The sequence below is a fragment of the Xenopus tropicalis genome, chromosome 9 (genome assembly GCF_000004195.4).
Source record: "Xenopus tropicalis strain Nigerian chromosome 9, UCB_Xtro_10.0, whole genome shotgun sequence".
Lineage (NCBI taxonomy): Eukaryota > Metazoa > Chordata > Amphibia > Anura > Pipidae > Xenopus > Xenopus tropicalis.
In genome coordinates this window covers 60516090-60534833 of record NC_030685.2, presented here as the reverse complement: position 1 = coordinate 60534833, position 18744 = coordinate 60516090, and the positions used below count along the sequence as shown (strand labels likewise).

The following is an 18744-nucleotide window of genomic DNA, read 5'->3' as shown; positions in this document are numbered from 1 at the left end:
ATTGTCACAACAATGAGGCAAAATTAAAGTACTTCTGGAATGCCCTTTACAGTTGGCACTTTTTTTTTCCACATGCAAATGAATACTTTGCACAGTAATATATGCACTTTATTACAATAACACATAAGGTTATTATTGTATAAAACTGGAAACAGAATTTGAATAATATGGTTATTTGCTATGTACTATGGTGACACATTAGAAAATTGGAAATTGCTTTGATTTGCACAATGCATTGCTGCCATATTAACTTTTTTTTTTTTTTTTGCTGTAATATGTGTTGTGTATTGTCCCTTCTTTTATGGGTCTGTAACTGGGGCCCAGGGGAGAAGAAACAGTAGATATAATGTATTGTGGTGACACATTGTAAATCAATATTGTTTTGCTGCTTTTGCATATTGCTACACTTGTATTCACTCTTTGTTAAAATACGTGTTGTGTACTCTCTCTTTTTTTTTGGGTGGGCCGGAAACTCAACAGTTTTGTCCCACTCTGTAAGTATCTTATGAAGTTGAGATAACAATAAAAGATAGGGGGGTAAAGGGCATCACATATACCGATGCCAAATTTTTTTTTTCTTTTTAACCTAACAAACAACATAGATGGAGAACTGCCAAGAGCAAAGCATGCAAAGTTAAAGCATAAAGTGACCCAGTTTAGGACTGGATTAATCAGAGACAGGTTTAGCACAGAAATGTAATTGCACTCCACTCACCAAGAGCTGTTGCCTTTTGGGGTGACTCCATGTGACACTCTTCAACTATATGGGGTTCTATTGAGGCATCTCCATTAGGTGTATCTTCAGAATCTAGTGCAATACCATGTTTCTACAAAGAATACCCAAATATTAGTAAGCTGCTGGGCACAGAAAGAGCTGCAAATGCAAAACAGAGATCAGTTTTGATATACATCCACTCATTTGGCATGGCATGGACAGAACACGGTACCTTTAACTCCTCCCTTAAATGGCTAACTTCTTCCCTGAGATCATCACGCTCACATCGAACAGGGTCAAAGAACTCTTTTTGTCTTTCAAGGGCCTACACTTGCCCCAGAGAAGGCAAAAGGCAAAAGGGCATGAAATAAAAGAGAGGGGAAGAAGAGCAAAACAAGAAAGAAATACCAAGATGGTGAGTGAAGAACAAACATCTAAAAGTAAGAAGTTATCAGCAGTGGGTCAGGGTTCACGCCAGATTTTAAAAAATATAACAAATAAGCAGTAGCCATGTCTCCTCTCCTGACTAACACTGAATGCAAAATGTATTCTTCCTCTTTCCCTCCCCAGATCATAACGAGGTTACAAATTATCCTATCCAACTTATTCTACTATGGCAAGCCACTAAATACCCAAATTCACCTGAATTGGCATTTAGACCCCTGGCTGCACAGTTTGAGCAAAGCATATCTCTAACAAGAGCTCCCTAACCTAAGGCCAGAGTCACAAAGGCTGAAAATTAGATTTGCTCTCACCTGCAGTTCTGTACAGGTCCTTTTCAAAAAATTAGCATATTGTGATAAAGTTCATTATTTTCTGTAATGTACTGATAAACATTAGACTTTCATATATTTTAGATTCATTACACACAACTGAAGTAGTTCAAGCCTTTTCTTGTTTTAATATTGATGATTGTGGCATACAGCTCATGAAAACCCAAAATTCCTATCTCAAAAAATTAGCATATTTCATCCGCCCAATAAAAGAAAAGTGTTTTTAATACAAAAAAAGTCAACCTTCAAATAATTATGTTCAGTTATGCATTCAATACTTGGTCGGGAATCCTTTTGCAGAAATGACTGCTTCAATGTGGCGTGGCATGGAGGCAATCAGCCTGTGGCACTGCTCAGGTGTTATGGAGGCCCAGGATGCTTCAATAGCGGCCTTAAGCTCATCCAGAGTGTTGGGTCTTGTGTCTCTCAACTTTCTCTTCACAATATCCCACAGATTCTCTATGGGGTTCAGGTCAGGAGAGTTGGCAGGCCAATTGAGCACAGTAATACCATGGTCAGTAAACCATTTACCAGTGGTTTTGGCACTGTGAGCAGGTGCCAGGTCATGCTGAAAAATGAAATCTTCATCTCCATAAAGCTTTTCAGCAGATGGAAGCATGAAGTGCTCCAAAATCTCCTGATAGCTAGCTGCATTGACCCTGCCCTTGATAAAACACAGTGGACCAACACCAGCAGCTGACATGGCACCCCAGACCATCACTGACTGTGGGTACTTGACACTGGACTTCAGGCATTTTGGCATTTCCCTCTCCCCAGTCTTCCTCCAGACTCTGGCACCTTGATTTCCGAATGACATACTTTGAACCACTGAGCAACAGTCCAGTGCTGCTTCTCTGTAGCCCAGGTCAGGCGCTTCTGCCGCTGTTTCTGGTTCAAAAGTGGCTTGACCTGGGGAATGCAGCACCTGTAGCCCATTTCCTGCACGCGCCTGTACACGGTGGCTCTGGATGTTTCTACTCCAGACTCAGTCCACTGCTTCCGCAGGTCCCCCAAGGTCAGGAATCGGTCCTTCTCCACAATCTTCCTCAGGGCCCAGTCACCTCTTCTCGTTGTGCAGCGTTTTCTGCCACACTTTTTCCTTCCCACAGACTTCCCACTGAGGTGCCTTTATACAGCACTCTGGGAACAGCCTATTTGTTCAGAAATTTCTTTTTGTGTCTTACCCTCTTGCTTGAGGGTGTCAATGATGGCCTTCTGGACAGCAGTCAGGTCGGCAGTCTTACCCATGATTGCGGTTTTGAGTAATGAACCAGGCTGTGAGTTTTTAAAAGCCTCAGGAATCTTTTGCAGGTTTTTAGAGTTAATTTGTTGATTCAGATGATTAGGTTAATAGCTCGTTTAGAGAACCTTTTCATGATATGCTAATTTTTTGAGATAGGAATTTTGGGTTTTCATGAGCTGTATGCCACAATCATCAATATTAAAACAAGAAAAGGCTTGAACTACTTCAGTTGTGTGTAATGAATCTAAAATATATGAAAGTCTAATGTTTATCAGTACATTACAGAAAATAATGAACTTTATCACAATATGCTAATTTTTTGAAAAGGACCTGTATATCTGCACTGACAGACACAGACTTTGGCCTGCTTTGGCCTCTTTTGGGCATGTTCCTACTCCACCCTATGTAGCTGCAATTAGGCTATGTGTGTGGCTCTGCCCCAAGTGTACCAAAGGCCAGCATCATGCAAGAACTTCCCCAAAAGGTTATATTCACTAAGTTGTTTGCTCCCAATTTAGCGTGTAAAAAGCCTAAAACAAACTGTTTTGCCTAAAACTTTGCAATTCCCAAGGATCCCACAAATGTGGTGTGCATGTATTTATGGTGCACTGTTTATCTGTCTCCTACCCCTATCTTTTTATCCTTCCACTCTATGGTCTCCTTCAGGTCACAAATTTCACACTCGCTGTTTTCTTGCTTCTGTTGCAGTTGCCGAATTTCCTAAGGAGCAGCAGGAAAGTTTCAAAGGGGAAAAATTAGGAAAGCAGAAAGAGGAAAGGGGAAGTAGAGAAAAGGGAGCTAGTAAACACAGAAATAGACACACCAAGTTGTGAAAGAGCAAAAATATCCCCACTCCTACATTGTTTAACATAAAGGTATATTAGAAGTTAGAAAAGTTGATTCTACATCTGTAGAATTCAACCTCCTCTAAGATTGTAAGCTCTAAGGAGCAGGGCCCTCCTTCCCTCCTGTTTGTATAAAGCCCTCCATTGTACAGTGCTGTGGAATATGTTGACTCTTTATAAATACATCATAATAATTATACGAAGAATATATATCAAAATTCCCTCTCTGCTTATAAATAAATGTTAATAATGTTAATAATATTGATGAATATATATAATTAACATACAAATGACACACACTTGTATATATAACCTAAGAAAAAACATTTATAATTTTATATGTACATTTATAAACATACAATAAAAAAATACAATAAATAAGGGATAGAAACATTAGTTGATAAACCGGCAACTTTTATAAGCTAAGCGCAACACAACATTCCTGACTAGTGATCTGAGGGCCACGGATGAACCCACAAGACATAGCAGGTTCAGGAGGAAAAACTGGGCTACATGAACAGGTTAGAATTTAGACAGGGCTACTTCACTTCTGTGATGTCAGCACATCATCGCACTTTGGTGATGCCACAGTACTGTCCTGTCCCTTTAGTGATGTCATTGGGTCAGGTCAAAGCTATAAGAAGCTGGTTAGGATAGGTATGGGTTTTTCTGAGTGTTATAAAGAATACGGTTGCAGTTGTGATGCAGTTATTGGGTTATCTTCCTGCTACAAAGTAAATGTATTTTTCAGTATGAATCTATATTTGATACAGAACATCTAGAGGTTATCCTCTGGGTATCAGGGGTGGAATTTCCTATCAAGCACAACCTGAGGGCTGCTCACAACCACGAGTCCCAAAATGAACAAAATGAGAGCAGAAAAAAAACAGTCCCAGAACTATGCAGGCAGAGGAAGTGCTGTAGCTCAATGTATGCAGTATATAATGGACGTTCCATTATATCTCTCTCTCCAAAATAATTTTTTTCCAGTACTCATTGTTTCTGAGGTATGCAGTATTTTATTACTGCAGTGCTCAACTATTTTTCTATAAGGAAATTAAATCACTTATCTCTTTCTTTTAGTCACTTAGCAATACATGTTCTCTCAAGCTAATAATCATTTGGTACAGCTAATTTCTTCTGTTTTTAGTATGAGCAGGAATAAGTTGTTAATCTTAAAAGCTTGCTAATAAAACAAGTAAAAAAAATTACCCTTTTTACTGATCGTTCGCCTTTAATGTTATGTTATGCACTATATGGCACAATTATTTTTGAAGTCAGTTAAAGAGTAATTATACTCTACCCATGTATATGAATTATCTTCCATTTGATTTGCACAAGTGATGGATAAACATCCAGGAATAATTTGTTGCTTCTATATATGTCTTGCAGCTCCCAGTTATATACATAAATTGTACAGAAATAATGTCTACATTCATACTAGACTAGACTAAAACCCCAATATAGTAATCACTCATTTGGATGCAGATATACCAACCTAAAAAAGTGCATACAATGAGAACAGCTGAATGTCAAACATTTAAATAAATGTAGAAAGAGTGTTCCTTGCATCAGGACCTGAAGCACAGAAGTTATTGCAATTCCATGAGATTCTTTCTAACAAGTCTTAACGGTTAAACTTGGCTCAGCAAGTGTTAAAACTTTAATTCTCCACTTCAGGTCCCCAAGTTTTTGGGACACTTTTCACTTACTGTCAACAACTGCTCCCTTTGCTCCAGAGCATCCTTCAGCTCAGCCAGCTGGAAACGCAGGACATTGTGCTCATGCTTTTGCCGTTCACATTCCTGCCAAAAGATGACAAAGATGTTCATATGCACACTCCTATAGGGCATGTGGAATCTGCACACTGAGCTGTCCTCAGTCAGACTGGAATGGTCATTTTCTGTTCCTTAAAATCAATGGGCAAGCACCCTTTTTGCAATTTTGTTTAGTGGTGAGTGGTTTCCTAAAGGCACCCACACGACATATCGCACCACAATAACATTTTTAAGAGTAGAAAACACACCTTAATTATTATCACTGTGATATTCAGCCACATTATCAGAAACCAACATATAAATTCAATACCAACATTACAAAAAGAACAGAAATAATTACTAAACAGGGCTGTTAGCTTCTTGTAGGCCTCCCAAAGTAAAAATTAGGGATGCACTGAACCCAGCATTCGGTTCAGTATTCGGCCAGGATTCGTCCTTTTTTGGCAGGGTTCGGTGTCGCCCGGTCCTGGCCAATCCGAACCCTAATTAGCATATGCAAATTAGCACCCGGAAGGGGTTTTTAAACCCCCCCTTTTTTTAAACCCTTTTTTAACCCTTGCGGATCCTAGTTAGCATATGCTAATTAGGATTCGGTTCGGTATTCACCCAAATCCATCGGGGTAGATTCGGGGGCTCGATTGAACCCAAAAAACTGGGTTCGGTGCATACCTAGTAAAAAATAATTTCCTTATTTTATATGTACACCACTCACCTTATTCTTTTCCTCATGCTGCCTTCGGGACTCAGCCAGCTCCTCTTCTAGCTCCAGTAAAACATCCCGCAGGGTGTCTACCTGGTACTGCAGTGAGGTCTTCTCATTGTCCAGTTGGGCATTAGTCACCATAGACCGTTTATACTTCTCCTCCACCTCAGCCAGAGAGTCCTAGAAAGCAGAGGTAGAAATTTGTAGCCTTTTGTTGCTTGTTTGGATTTGCTAATTGCAATTACTGATGTATCACCAACTTTCTGTCTTCAGGGTGTGTATGCTTTGTTAGAATCCTTGAAGCTTGTTTAGAGAATCAATTTAAAGTGGATAAATAAGAATATACAATAATGAATTTCTGGCTTATCATATATTCTGTTGTCCAAGGTTATGAGGGTCTATTGTTGGAAAAGACACTCCGCTATACTTATATATTTACATTTGATGGCCACCCCATTTTTAAAACAAAAACTGGGTTTAAACCAGTAATGGTTTTAATATGTATTGGCAAGAAAACTTAAGTTAGCTTCAGAACATCATCTGCAAAAAGTGAGTTAAACAGAGCGAGCAACCCACTGGGGGCAAGGTTAGTGTCACACACACCGGTACCTTCATTTCCTTTAGCCCTTGCATGTATCTGCCTTCAACATCCTCAATCTGATCTTTTAACTCACTGATCTCCTGACAGGAAGAGAAGGAAAGGGGTGAAGTGGCTGAAATGGGTGCAAGAGGAAACAGAGTGGCAGGCAGCATTTGAAAGATTTTAAGTAACAGCTGATCTATTAGGGCCTGTTGCAAATTTTCAGCTAGGATAATAAATTTATGGATGCTAGGCAACATATATAAAAATAGTTGCCTCTATTCTTTGGCTTACCTGCAAACAGCCAAGGATGGTGGGAGCTGTAGTTTGACAGCTAAAGAGCTGTGGGCTTGCATTCCTTCTTTCTAGTTATTAACAGCAGATGTGCCAATCATGTGGCTCCAGGTATACATACATATTACAGCAATCAGCATAATGTAGGCCAAAAATGTCTTTGACTTTCCTACAACTACTTAACTTCAGTTCCCAGCATCCACAGTAAGTCAGCAGAAGGGTTGAAGTTCCTGCCCAGCAGAAACTAAAAGCAAGCAAGCTCACATACATAGGCAAGGAACATCCATTGTTTATAATGTTCTTGATGATAAGCAGCACTGCTAAGGGAGGGTAAAATCTGTCGTAATTCTGAGGCATTAACAAAGTCCATGTAGGGAAAGAACCAGGGATAGGAATATGAACTGTAAGGGAGGAAGAAAAATATTTCTACACATATTTTAGAACCCACTTAACATTTGAAACACAAATATTCCCAAGTGATACAAAAAAGCCTGCAAGCCATTACCCTATATATACAGCATATATTATGCTCTAACTGTATAATGCAATAAATCAGGTGAAACGGAAGTTCAATATACGGTAACTGATACTGTTAGCTGTACATAAACACATAACCTAATAACGAAGTAAATAATTATAATAAATGTAACATGACTACAAACATGGATTTATCCTTCCCGGTAGATTTAAGAGGCTTAAAGGAGAACTAAAGCAAAACAAAGACATTAGGTAGTAGTGCTGCACCATCCTTCTATACCAGCCCAAGGCCACCACAACCATTTAACAATAAAGCTCTCTGTACCTCTAAACATGCCCCAGTAGCTCTTCATCTTCTTTTCTGTTGATTATTGGGGTCTTGCTTTGAGCTGGGGTCACTCACCTCAACTGACTCACAATATACAGAGTATATATATATATATATATATATATATATATATATATATATATATATATATATATATATATATATATATATATATATATATATATATATATATATATATATATATATATATATATATATATATATATATATATAGAATCACAGAGGTTTAGATAAATAAATGTGAGGCTTTATTCAGGGACTGAATAAAGCCTCACATTTATTTATCTAAACCTCTGTGATTCTTCTTGAAAAACATCCTGCGTGTGCTGTCATTCCAACCCTGTGTATCTACGCTTTCAGCACTGGCACCCAGGTATTATCTTGCTCTTATGGTGTGCAGCTTTCCAGCAACTCGTTTCTATATATATATATATATATATATACACACACATACATATACACATACACACACACACACAATATAAATATCCCAATTACATGACATCATAGAAATCAGTTCATTCTGCATCGGAATTTTGAGCCCTGTAGCATCAGTTTCTAAGATTGAGGTTCCATCACTTTCTCCTTTCATTATCTCTATTGACCCCTAAGCTCGGAATACCTGAAAAACAATCAGGTTTCAGGTAGGAAGCCCCCAATTTGCCAACTGGATGGGTGGTCTTTTTTTCTCTCTTTACCTGGTTTATCCACCTCAAGAGTGATGTCACTTCTGGTTTACTGTTGTATCACTTCTGGTTTTGCAGGTCTTGGGTCAGATGGTGAAAAAACTCACTGTGGGTGGATTCAGGTATTTGTCCAGGGTAGGGGCATAGTGGGGTGGCAGATGTAAGTTGCAGGTCTAGGTTGGACACCCGTCTGCCTGACTGGACCTGTGCAGGACTCTACCCTAAGCTCAACTTCTCAGCAGCAGTTTAAAGGACAAAGTGCAATGTGACTGGCATGAATCAGAAGAAGGGGAGCTGCAGTGGGCAACTTTGAAGATTGGCATTTCTGTTACAAGGATGCTGCACCTCTTTGATGGAACAATAAATGTATAAATGACCGCATTTATAGCTGTATTTAGGTCTTGCAGTGGTGCAGAAATGGACACATGTGGTCAGGGATAAAATTGGAGCTAACCCCCAAAATGTTTAAAAGTCCAACATCTGTTGCTTAGAGTAACCTTTTCAGCTTTATGACTTTACAATGCCTGGGAAAGTGACTGTGCTGTGATGTTGCGTATGAACTGCTGGGGCACAGAATTCACTGGGCCATTTCATTCACTTTCATTCATTGTATGTGCAATGGCGTTGTAGGTTACCATATGAAGCATTGTGAAGGGAAATTTGGAAAAAAAATCCTAAGCGCACAGCCAATAAGGGAGACACAGAAAAGGAAAGTGAGGAGAAGGGTATGAGTGCATGTGGTACAACATTTAAACAAACCCATCACAACACAGGAACATAACTGCATTCAAATGAAAGTCACTGAGAGGCAATTACAAGCACAGTGCACAGACCATCTGCATGTAATACGGAGCTGCCCATATGTCTGTGCCCAACACTATGTAAATACAGGCACATTCCTTAATATTACTATCAGCATTAATCTCATGTCTGGTTAATATCTCAACTCTGGTGTAGAACAAAAAACATCCGCACACTAGCACTGCCACGTAGATTCCCCAGTATGCAGGATAAGATAAAACTGGAATAAAGAGACACGGCCATTTGCTGGGAAGTGAAACAGTGGGAGTGAGCAGTAGATATTAAGTATGCTGTAACAGTAATGTGAGGATGCAACATGTTGAGCAATGGTGCATTACACCACACTAAGCATAAGAACATTTTGAAATCTCCAGCAAAGCTGTGAAATAGTCACACAGGGGTCAGCTGCTGGGTCTCTACCCCTGCAACGGAAACATCAACACCTTGCTAAACTGCAATACCCATACATTCCCCAGCCTCCTACAAACTGGTCTGCCAGACTTCCACATATTTTCTTAAAATTAGCTTTAAAACTGCTGAATCCTCCTGCTCATACCCTGGTAACAGTAACACCAAAAATGAAAGAGCTTTAAAGTAATTAAAATATAAAGTGTGACCTATGCCTTTTCTCCTTAAAATGGCTGCCCCTGTGGCTACACAGCAGCTTTGTTTATATAAACTTTAGTAGTCTTTCTGAGGCAGACACACAGCTGCACAATAGTGCAGGGCAACAGAACATTATATTGAAATTACTTTTATACACTTTTTGTTTTTTGTTACTGTTCCTTTAAGCAAAGATAGAATACAAAATCCTTCTATTAACATTCAAAGGCCTTCACTCTACTGCCCCCCACAACGTTTCTTCACTTGACTCACTGTACATTCCTGGCCATCTCCTCCGCTCCTCACAGAGTCACAGTCTTTTTACACCATCCACACTCACAGCTCTCTAGTGTCTAAATCCTTTCTATCTTGCTGCTCCTTGCCTCTGGGACACTCTCCAAACCTCTTAAAAAAACAGATCCTACTTTTTGGAGCACTAGAACATTATGTGCTCAGTCCTGAAACTTAAAGAGGACCTGTCACCCAGACATAAAAAGTTGTATAATAAAAGTCCTTTTCAAACTAGACATGAAACCCAAATTCATTTTTATATTAACACATCCAAACCCTTTTGTCCTCTTTGCCCTCTTATTTGTGGCTGTATGTTATCTACCCACTTACATTGTAAGCTCTATAGGGCACAGATGCCTTCCCAGAGTGTCTTTTACTACATGGCACCTAATTTCTGCAGATTTATAGTTTATTTACTATTGTTTATTATACGGTCTTCCCTGTGTGTACCTTTCTATACTGTAATATTGTACAGTGCTGTGTATTCTAGCAGCATTTGTTATACATACAAGTTTCCAATACAGAGGAACTGGAGCTGTAGGTATACAGACAATATTCTTCTGTGCTGAATCAGGCTCACACACAATGTCAGACACACAGGCCTAAAGCTTAGAGTTTGTTGCTGAGGGCTGCCACGTTTGAAAGAAAAAACAGGCCTATGCAAAGTTATAGGCATACCTGCAAAAATCTCTCAGTCCTTAGTTGCCATTTAATATTTTAGTAAATTAAAGGCACAGTAGCACTAGCCCTAGCACCACAGCACACAAACTAGATGAACAGAAACAAACCAAGTTTCTGCAAGTTCACAAGGAATTGGCACAGGAATCAAACACAAACTTCCTTCCCTATGCGTTCTGCCTTCTAGCTTCTTTCCCTTTGGGTTTCTCACTGTATCAAGAAACATTTTGCTATTTTTTACACAGGAAACTTTCTAGTATATACTAACAACCAACATTTTATAGGTCTATTGTTATATGTCATAACAATGTCTGTTTTATAAATAAATGCTCTTTTTAATTCTAGTTCCATTTACAGATAACTTTAATGTGCAGCGTGTCGCAGGGTAACCAATACTTGTACAAAAATATGTAGATTTAAGGTCCATTTTATGGGATGCAAAGATTTGCTTGTCTGAGCTGGAGTAATCTTCCCTTGCAGACAATATATTAAGTGGCCCCCACACCTTTGGTCTCTCCTGTATGTCTAGAGGAGAGTCTCAGATCTGCCCGTTACCTGTGTGAGAGGCTACTGGACCCTCAGAGGGTGCCAAGGGGCATGAGAAGTGCCTATGAAAGAGGCAACCTGTGAAAAAGCAGGTGCTGGGAAAATCTGTGTACTGGATGGAATTGGTAACACTCAATTAAAGGCACAGTTCACCCAATGGGTGCGCTTTCATCCAGGTCCTTCCACTCCTGGGACACCATTGAACACAGTCGAGCACAGGCAGTATTCCATTAAAAGATTAAAAAGCCTTAATTTTCACATTAGGAGCAACAGCAATGTTTAATCATATAATGTAGTACAGCCTATGAGCGACTGTACTGAATTGTGAAAGAGAAGGTATCTCTCTGGAGAGCTACAGCAAAAGTGCAGTGAAGAGAAAGGTATTACACCTTGTTTGTGTTTGGGTGCAAAAACAAAGGCGATACGCGATGCAGAGGAAAGTATCAGGGTGAGCATCAACTATGCGGCGATCGATTGATCGAGCCTAGCCTGGCTCCTTCCTATACAGAAGGAAGGCTAGGCTCGATCAATCAATCGCCACATAGTGGACTCATCCCCTGAAACTTTCCCTGCATCGCTGTATCGCCTTTGTTCAAATGACCGGAAGCCAAGTTTTTTACAGGTATTTTCTACTAAAGCATTCACAATAACAAATGGTTTTCAGGATAGGGCAATTATTGGGGGAGGGTAGAATAGATTTTTTAGTTAAAAATTTTTAGTGTTACTTTTCCTTTAATCAAAGCCCCTGAAACGTTGCTTAGAATGACATTTTCTTTTTAATTTTTTATATTATAGAATCGCACCCCCTGAAAAACCTGTAACAGGCAACTTGCCCTTGTGACTAAGTTGTCTGTCGCCTGAAACGTATGAGGTATCTCTTTGCCCACCCTACTCTTATGCCGTTAAAGTGGTGGGTAAGCAACCAATGGTAAATGCAAGTACTTTTCATGAAGTCAATGTTACATTTTTAGAATTAATGTCCAATAAATACCGAATGCCAGCTCGCAGATTATATGCATACTGCATCAACAATGGATTAATGATCTGTGTATTCAACTACTATTATTCACATAATGGTCTACACAGATCCAGCTGAATAATGTAGCATGAAGCCTCATGTATCTATTCTATAACAGTCTCAATGACCAGAGCGGGTCATGTGTAAATACACAACCAAAAAACAAATCAGACCTCAAAGGATGAAATAAAATAGGAGAAGGGAAGGTTACTAGGTACTTCGCAAATCAGTTTCAAATCAGAGGTTTCCCTCTGTCACTCCCAAGCATCCAAGCCCCCAGCCAACACCATGGTCTTATTCGCACCTCCTCTACCCAGTCATATCCTTCAACATCAATGTGGCTTTAGTGTTAATCATTTTACCCTACAGTTTATTCTTTCATAGTAAAACATTTATAAATTATTTGCACATGTAAAACCTCTTAATATTCTGGGGTACATGATACAGAGATGATGTTCACACCAGCTGTGGTGGCACCCCTTATAGGAAACAATATTTTTACTTACCTTTATTTCCCTGATAGATGCTTCTGTGTCCACCGATATGGAAGTGTCTCCACTGCCTCTGCGGGAAGATGTTCCACCCAGGGAGGCCAGAGTGGCAGCAGACAAACTGGACACGGGACGAGACCCCTGAGAGAGATGGAAGAACAAAATTCTAATACACACACACGACTGTGATCATCCATAATACAGGAGAGCAAAGAAGGTTAGTAAAACATTTCCTCCCAGGGAATACTTCAGGATAGGCTAGAGACCTGCTGAAGTTCTTTGTCCATGAATCTCCTTCCTGACTGACTATTTTATTTTTGTTGTTTTTAATTCCTTCTGGCATTATCATAGAAATATTCGATCTCCCAGAGTGGCCTTATCTAATGTATATAATCATGTTAGGTTCACTGCTTGGCTGCTTCAGGCAGAAAGTTGAGCCTCCATTATGCTACTGCTGATACTGTATGGAAGGATCAAAGTAATTGGCCAGCAATGGACAACTAGATCCTGGATTCCCTAGGCCACTGGCAAGTTTTGGGGGTCACTGCTGGTCACTTCACACAGGCCTGGATATTGAGAGAACCTTAATCAACCTGTATCAAATTTTTTCAGTGTTGCCCACAATCTTACCTTCTCTGAAAAGTCTTTTTCTGGTCTCTCTTCCACCTGTAAAAATAAATAATATTTACTATAATGGTGTAAAGATTTATTGTGTAAATAACAACGTACATGCCTTGAAGTTGCAGCTCACAGGAACTTTCGGGTCCTATTTACTTATTATAAAACTTGCAGAACAGTTTAATGTTTGCCACCAGGGGGCACTGGTTTACACCTGCATACTGCTTTACAGTTGCATGCAACACATATTGGCCTGCAGCACTCAGATTTACTGCAGACAAATCTAACACAAACCATGCAAAAGCTTCCACATAGGAAATTGTTCAGATCCACCTTTGTATATTAGAACTAAACAATTTCCAGCTTGAAACCTCTCAACAGATGAAGGGTCGTAAATTAGGGACCTTCTTAAATGTATCAAATAGTGGAGCTCATTTATCAACACTGGGCAAACTTGCACATAGGCAGTAACCCATAGCAACCAATCTGTGTCAGCTGCAGGTTGAACAAAGAATGCAGCAAACTGAACAGTTGCAATGGGTTAGTGCCCACAGGAAAATTTGCCCAGTATTAATAGTTAACCCCACTGAGTGTCTAGCAAACAACCACCTCCCCCTAAAATCAATACCAGTGATGGATATGGTAGCTCTACTTCATAATCTTCAGCCTGCTTTTCACCACAGAGAATAAATGGTTCAGTAGGAATGCTTTGCTATTATGAGCTAACTTTATCAATACCCCAATAAAAATAGGCCTCTCAATCCCCTACCTGAAATAAACTCTAGTATATTTAGTACCACTGTCATAAATACTAAGGGTTTAAAACAAAAGTCAGAGTTTCTGAATTCTGTGGTAATCACAAAGCCACCCTGTTCAGAACAGCTTTAAATGAATTAGAACTCCATGTGCACCAGTACCGTAAGGATATAGTTTTACTATAAATTGTATTCCCTTGCTAAAAGACATAAGCATTACACAGGCTGGTAGAGTCCAATACTCTGTAATAGAATGCAGTTTCAGCACCTTATGGCAGCAAAAGAGGCACATTCTCCAGCCTATCCTATATTATCTGCCATGAACCATTCACAAGAACAGGGATTCTGGGTTTTTCTAAACAGTTTTCATGCGGTAACTTATGATATAGGATTAGTGCAAGTACACACAAGAGATTCATGTAGTGTCTTCTGGACAGCCCCAGGGTACACATGGACAGTCAACTAGACAGCCCAGGGTATATATATTCTGCCATAATGCTGCCTGCACTGCACTGAGGCCTAACACATGCCTGTGGGTCTACCCTTTAATAAGTTTCAATAAGTTGCATGGGAAGTATATGAATATACCCGAATATAACAAGTGCCAGCTATATCTCTACAATCAACTTATATTAAACCTATTCTGGCTGCACTAATATGTTAGTATAGTTTCAGTTTTTCTGAATATGGTTCTGTGCATGAGGTTTAGGTTCCCTTAATGTTAGGAGGTTAGTCAGCGAGGGTGTGTAACAGATTAGCTCATAGCAGTCATTAGAAGAACCTTTCATGCACACACCCAAACACACACTCACTCCAAACACTGGAGGAACGTCATCGACATGGCTCAGAGTGCTGACACTGCCACAGGCAGAGCCACGGCGGAACACAGTGGAACCGGGAGGCTCTGAGTTCTAATTAACAAACAGAGTGGAAAATAGTTATAAGGAAATTGCTGCAAGGATGACACCTAAATCCACACTTTACAAAGTCTTCAATGACATATTATTCTTTATTCTACTAGATGTAGAGTTGTGATCTTGTTGCCGAAGTACAGCCAAGCGAGCGGATCTGCCCGTGTATGGGGACCTTAAAAGTCGTAGTTCAGCAACAGCTGGTGACACATAGCTTGAAGGTCACATTTTTAGCATGGAGCACTTACCTGCTGCGGAGCTGTTATTGTACTACAACTCCCAGCACTTAAGAAGCTGGGAGTGATAGCTTAGCAACAGCTCCTTTAAATCCTATACAGTATAGATAATAAGGGGTTTTTTTTTTTGGCTTTGTTTTTTAAAAAAAAATGCTAAATAAACACCAGGCACGCTATATTTATTGTGTTCTCAGGGTTATCACCTGCTACTTCAGAGACAGAGAGGCTATCAGGGTCAGACTGGGCCAGCAGGACACCAAGAAAAAAAAAAAACAAGCAACGACCCACAGCCCTTGTGGGCCCCGACGACCCAGGCCTGATCCCTGCCTGCCATCCTCCATCACTCTCCTCTTCCCCCAATCGTGTCAAAAGTTAGTATAAGGTTCTTGTGCGTGGGTTCTTTAAAGTGCCTATACAATGCAACAAAACACCAATTCAGCCCTGTGTGACAAGATTTACAGACCTACCTGCTTGATATCTGGCCAATTTTCTGCCAGATATTGGTCGAACCTTGCTAGCACATGCCAATAAGCTGCTAACTAGGTCTGTAGGGACTGAGTTGGCAGCTTTTATTGGCCTGCGCAGGGCCACCTTTACAAATATAAGATGCTAAATGGCATCAATCAGAGAACACCAATCAGATTTTTGCTTTCTTTTTCTAAACCTGGCCATTTTACAGCCAGACCAACGCTCCAGGCCTACTCCGCCACGTGTGGCTGCACTAAAGCGAATACGGTAGTTTTCAGTGCAGGCACACAGGCAGCGTAGGAAAGTGGATCTCTCAGCCTGACGGTAAAAGGCAGGGCTGGGAGAAGTGGATCTAGGCTTCATGTGATCTCGACCTTTATGTGTGTAGGCAGCTTAATTTAAAGTAATCTAAATGACTGACTGGTTGCTATTGGTAACTGCAATGGAGCTATAGAATACCTAAGTAACCTAACACTGAGGGAAGTAATTGGGATCCAGTCACAAAATTAACCATCCCAAGAGCAAATTTAGAACGGAGTAATCTACAAATGCAGGGGCACCCTATACACCCTATACCCTATATAGCAGCAGCACATCACTAAGGCAGACAGTGCGGCATGGGTTAAAAATCAGAAGAAATCTCACCACAGGGCTGGCACGGGCAGAACTGGCACGAGAGGAAGCACGTGATCCAGAGCCCAGGTAGCAACTGTATTCTGATGGCTTTCAGCAACAAGCGAGAGAGAGAGAGAGAGAGAGAGACAGACAGAGGGAGAGAGACAGACAGAGGGAGAGAGAGAGAGGGTGGGGGGAGAGTTATTAACGGCTGACTATTATTTCACTAGCCAGTACAGTCTATGCCACCTTGGCACTGAAGAAATTAAAATAACATTAGCAATAATGAGGAAAAATTTACTTTAATAGAAAATTGCTTATAATGGAAACTTTGTAACATTGCGTGTGTTCCTTTTAAAAGAGGCGGTGAAAGTCTTAGGTCAAGAGTATCATATTTCTTACCACATTAGCATTTTGACAAGAAAGTAAAGGACAAGGCCTCCCCAGCTACAGAGGGGAGCAAAAAAAAAAAAAAAAAAAAAAAATAGGCAACTTTGCAATTAACTTTTAGTTCGATGTAGAGTGTGTTACTCTAATTCAATTTGCAACTGGTCTTCACTTTTCTTTTTATTTACTTTTTTAAAATTATTATGTAGCTTTTTGTGTACCAGCTCTTCAGTTTGGAATTTCATCAATTATCTGGTTCCTTAACCTAGCAACCACACAAGACACACTGAGCTACTAGTAGCAGCTACTTTTTAATGACTTCTAAACACCAGAAAATATCCTGCCAAAGACAATACTGAGAATTGCCTCTGCTAAAACACACAGAGACAGTTATCAGTAAATTAGCATCATTGTCTATTTTAGTAGCTGTGACATGTAGCTGCTACTAGTAGCTCCGTGTGTCTTCACCCTTAAGGTCCCCATACACGGGCCGACTATAGCTGCCGATATCGGTCCCTTGGACCGATTCGGCAGCTAATCGGCCCGTGTATGGGCAGAACAGAGCTGCCTGGCCGACCGATATCTGGCCTGAAATTGGCCAGATCTCGATCGGCCAGGTTAGAAAATCCTGTCGGATCGAGGACCGCATCGGCTCGTTGACAAGTCCCCGAACCGACTGCCCCATAAGCTCAAATGTAATCCGATTGTTTGGCCCCAGGGCCAAACGATCGGATTATTTTTTTTTTTAAGTCTCTTGCTACCCGATATTGCCCACCCGTAGGTGGGGATATCGGGTGAAGATCCGCTCGCTTGGCAACATCGCCAAGCGAGCGGATCTTATAGTGTATGGGCACCTTTACACAATGCTGATCATTTACTGATAATCATCTCTACATGTGTTTTAGCAGAGGCAATTCTCAGCATTGTCTAAGGAAGGGTATTTTCTAGCATTTAACAGCCGTGACAAGTTGCTGATACTAAGTAGCTCCATGGGCGTCCGCAGAAAATTTTCCAAGGGGGGGCAAGTAAGCTAGTATCATCCTGCAACAGACAAATATATATATATATATATATATATATATATATATATATAAATATATATTTTTTTTTTGCAGGATGATACTAGGGGAGGCTAAAGATGGCCCATACACAGACTGACCTACAGCTAATGTGACACTTAGTGGATTCGCTGCTGGCGTAAAAAGTTAACCTCCCAACTACCTCTTGCCGTTCCCACTGACTCCCAGGGATACTGTACAAAAGTGCGGGGGGGGCTTTTTTGTTTTTACCCTAAAATGTTTAGTATGTTAAAGTATTTATACGCGCATTTCTGTGAGGGGATCTGCAAACATTTGTGTTTGTGATCAGGGCTAGTTCGCATTCAAATTCACTTTTATTTTTAATGGTTTTTCAGTTATTTAGCTTTTTGTTCAGCAGCTCTCCATTTGGTATTTCAGCAGCTATCTGGTTGCTAGGGTCTTATTTACCCTAGCAACCAGGTAGTGGTTTAAACAAGAGATGGGAATATGAATAGTTAAGGGGCCTACTTGGAAAAATAAGTAATACAAAATTATAATAATAATAAAATTGTAGCCTCACAGAGCAATATTTTTGGCCCCCATTTGAAATCTGTATAGAGGCAGAACAGAGGCCTGTGTATAGTACCTGGGTATAGTACCTGTGTATAGTGCCTGTGTATAGTACCTGGGTATAGTACCTGGGTATAGTACCTGGGTATAGTACCTGGGTATAGTACCTGTGTATAGTGCCTGGGTATAGTACCTGGGTATAGTACCTGTGTATAGTACCTGTGTATAGTGCCTGGGTATAGTACCTGTTTATAGTGCCTGGGTATAGTACCTGGGTATAGTACCTGTGTATAG

At 40.2% G+C, this 18744-nt stretch overlaps 1 protein-coding gene across 30 annotated transcripts in view; it reads right to left on the bottom strand.

Annotated features, from left to right (window-relative positions):
- Positions 1 to 18744, bottom strand: part of lrrfip1 (leucine rich repeat (in FLII) interacting protein 1) — an 85730-nt gene that overhangs the window by 16682 nt on the left and 50304 nt on the right. For 17 of the 30 annotated variants that reach the window (XM_012970975.3, XM_012970980.3, XM_012970977.3 and 14 more), the window contains 10 exons: positions 16505 to 16582; positions 15057 to 15155; positions 13502 to 13537; positions 12887 to 13012; positions 6667 to 6738; positions 6067 to 6237; positions 5289 to 5381; positions 3359 to 3451; positions 948 to 1040; positions 716 to 827 (listed from right to left, as the gene is read on the bottom strand). In XM_012970975.3, the coding sequence (XP_012826429.2) occupies positions 716 to 827; positions 948 to 1040; positions 3359 to 3451; positions 5289 to 5381; positions 6067 to 6237; positions 6667 to 6738; positions 12887 to 13012; positions 13502 to 13537; positions 15057 to 15155; positions 16505 to 16582 (973 nt within the window). Of the gene's footprint in view, positions 1 to 407; positions 447 to 715; positions 828 to 947; positions 1041 to 3358; positions 3452 to 5288; positions 5382 to 6066; positions 6238 to 6666; positions 6739 to 12886; positions 13013 to 13501; positions 13538 to 15056; positions 15156 to 16504; positions 16583 to 18744 lie in introns of all 30 variants that reach the window. The other 13 variants (XM_012970993.3, XM_012971000.3, XM_012971001.3 and 10 more) reach the window with 9 other exon arrangements.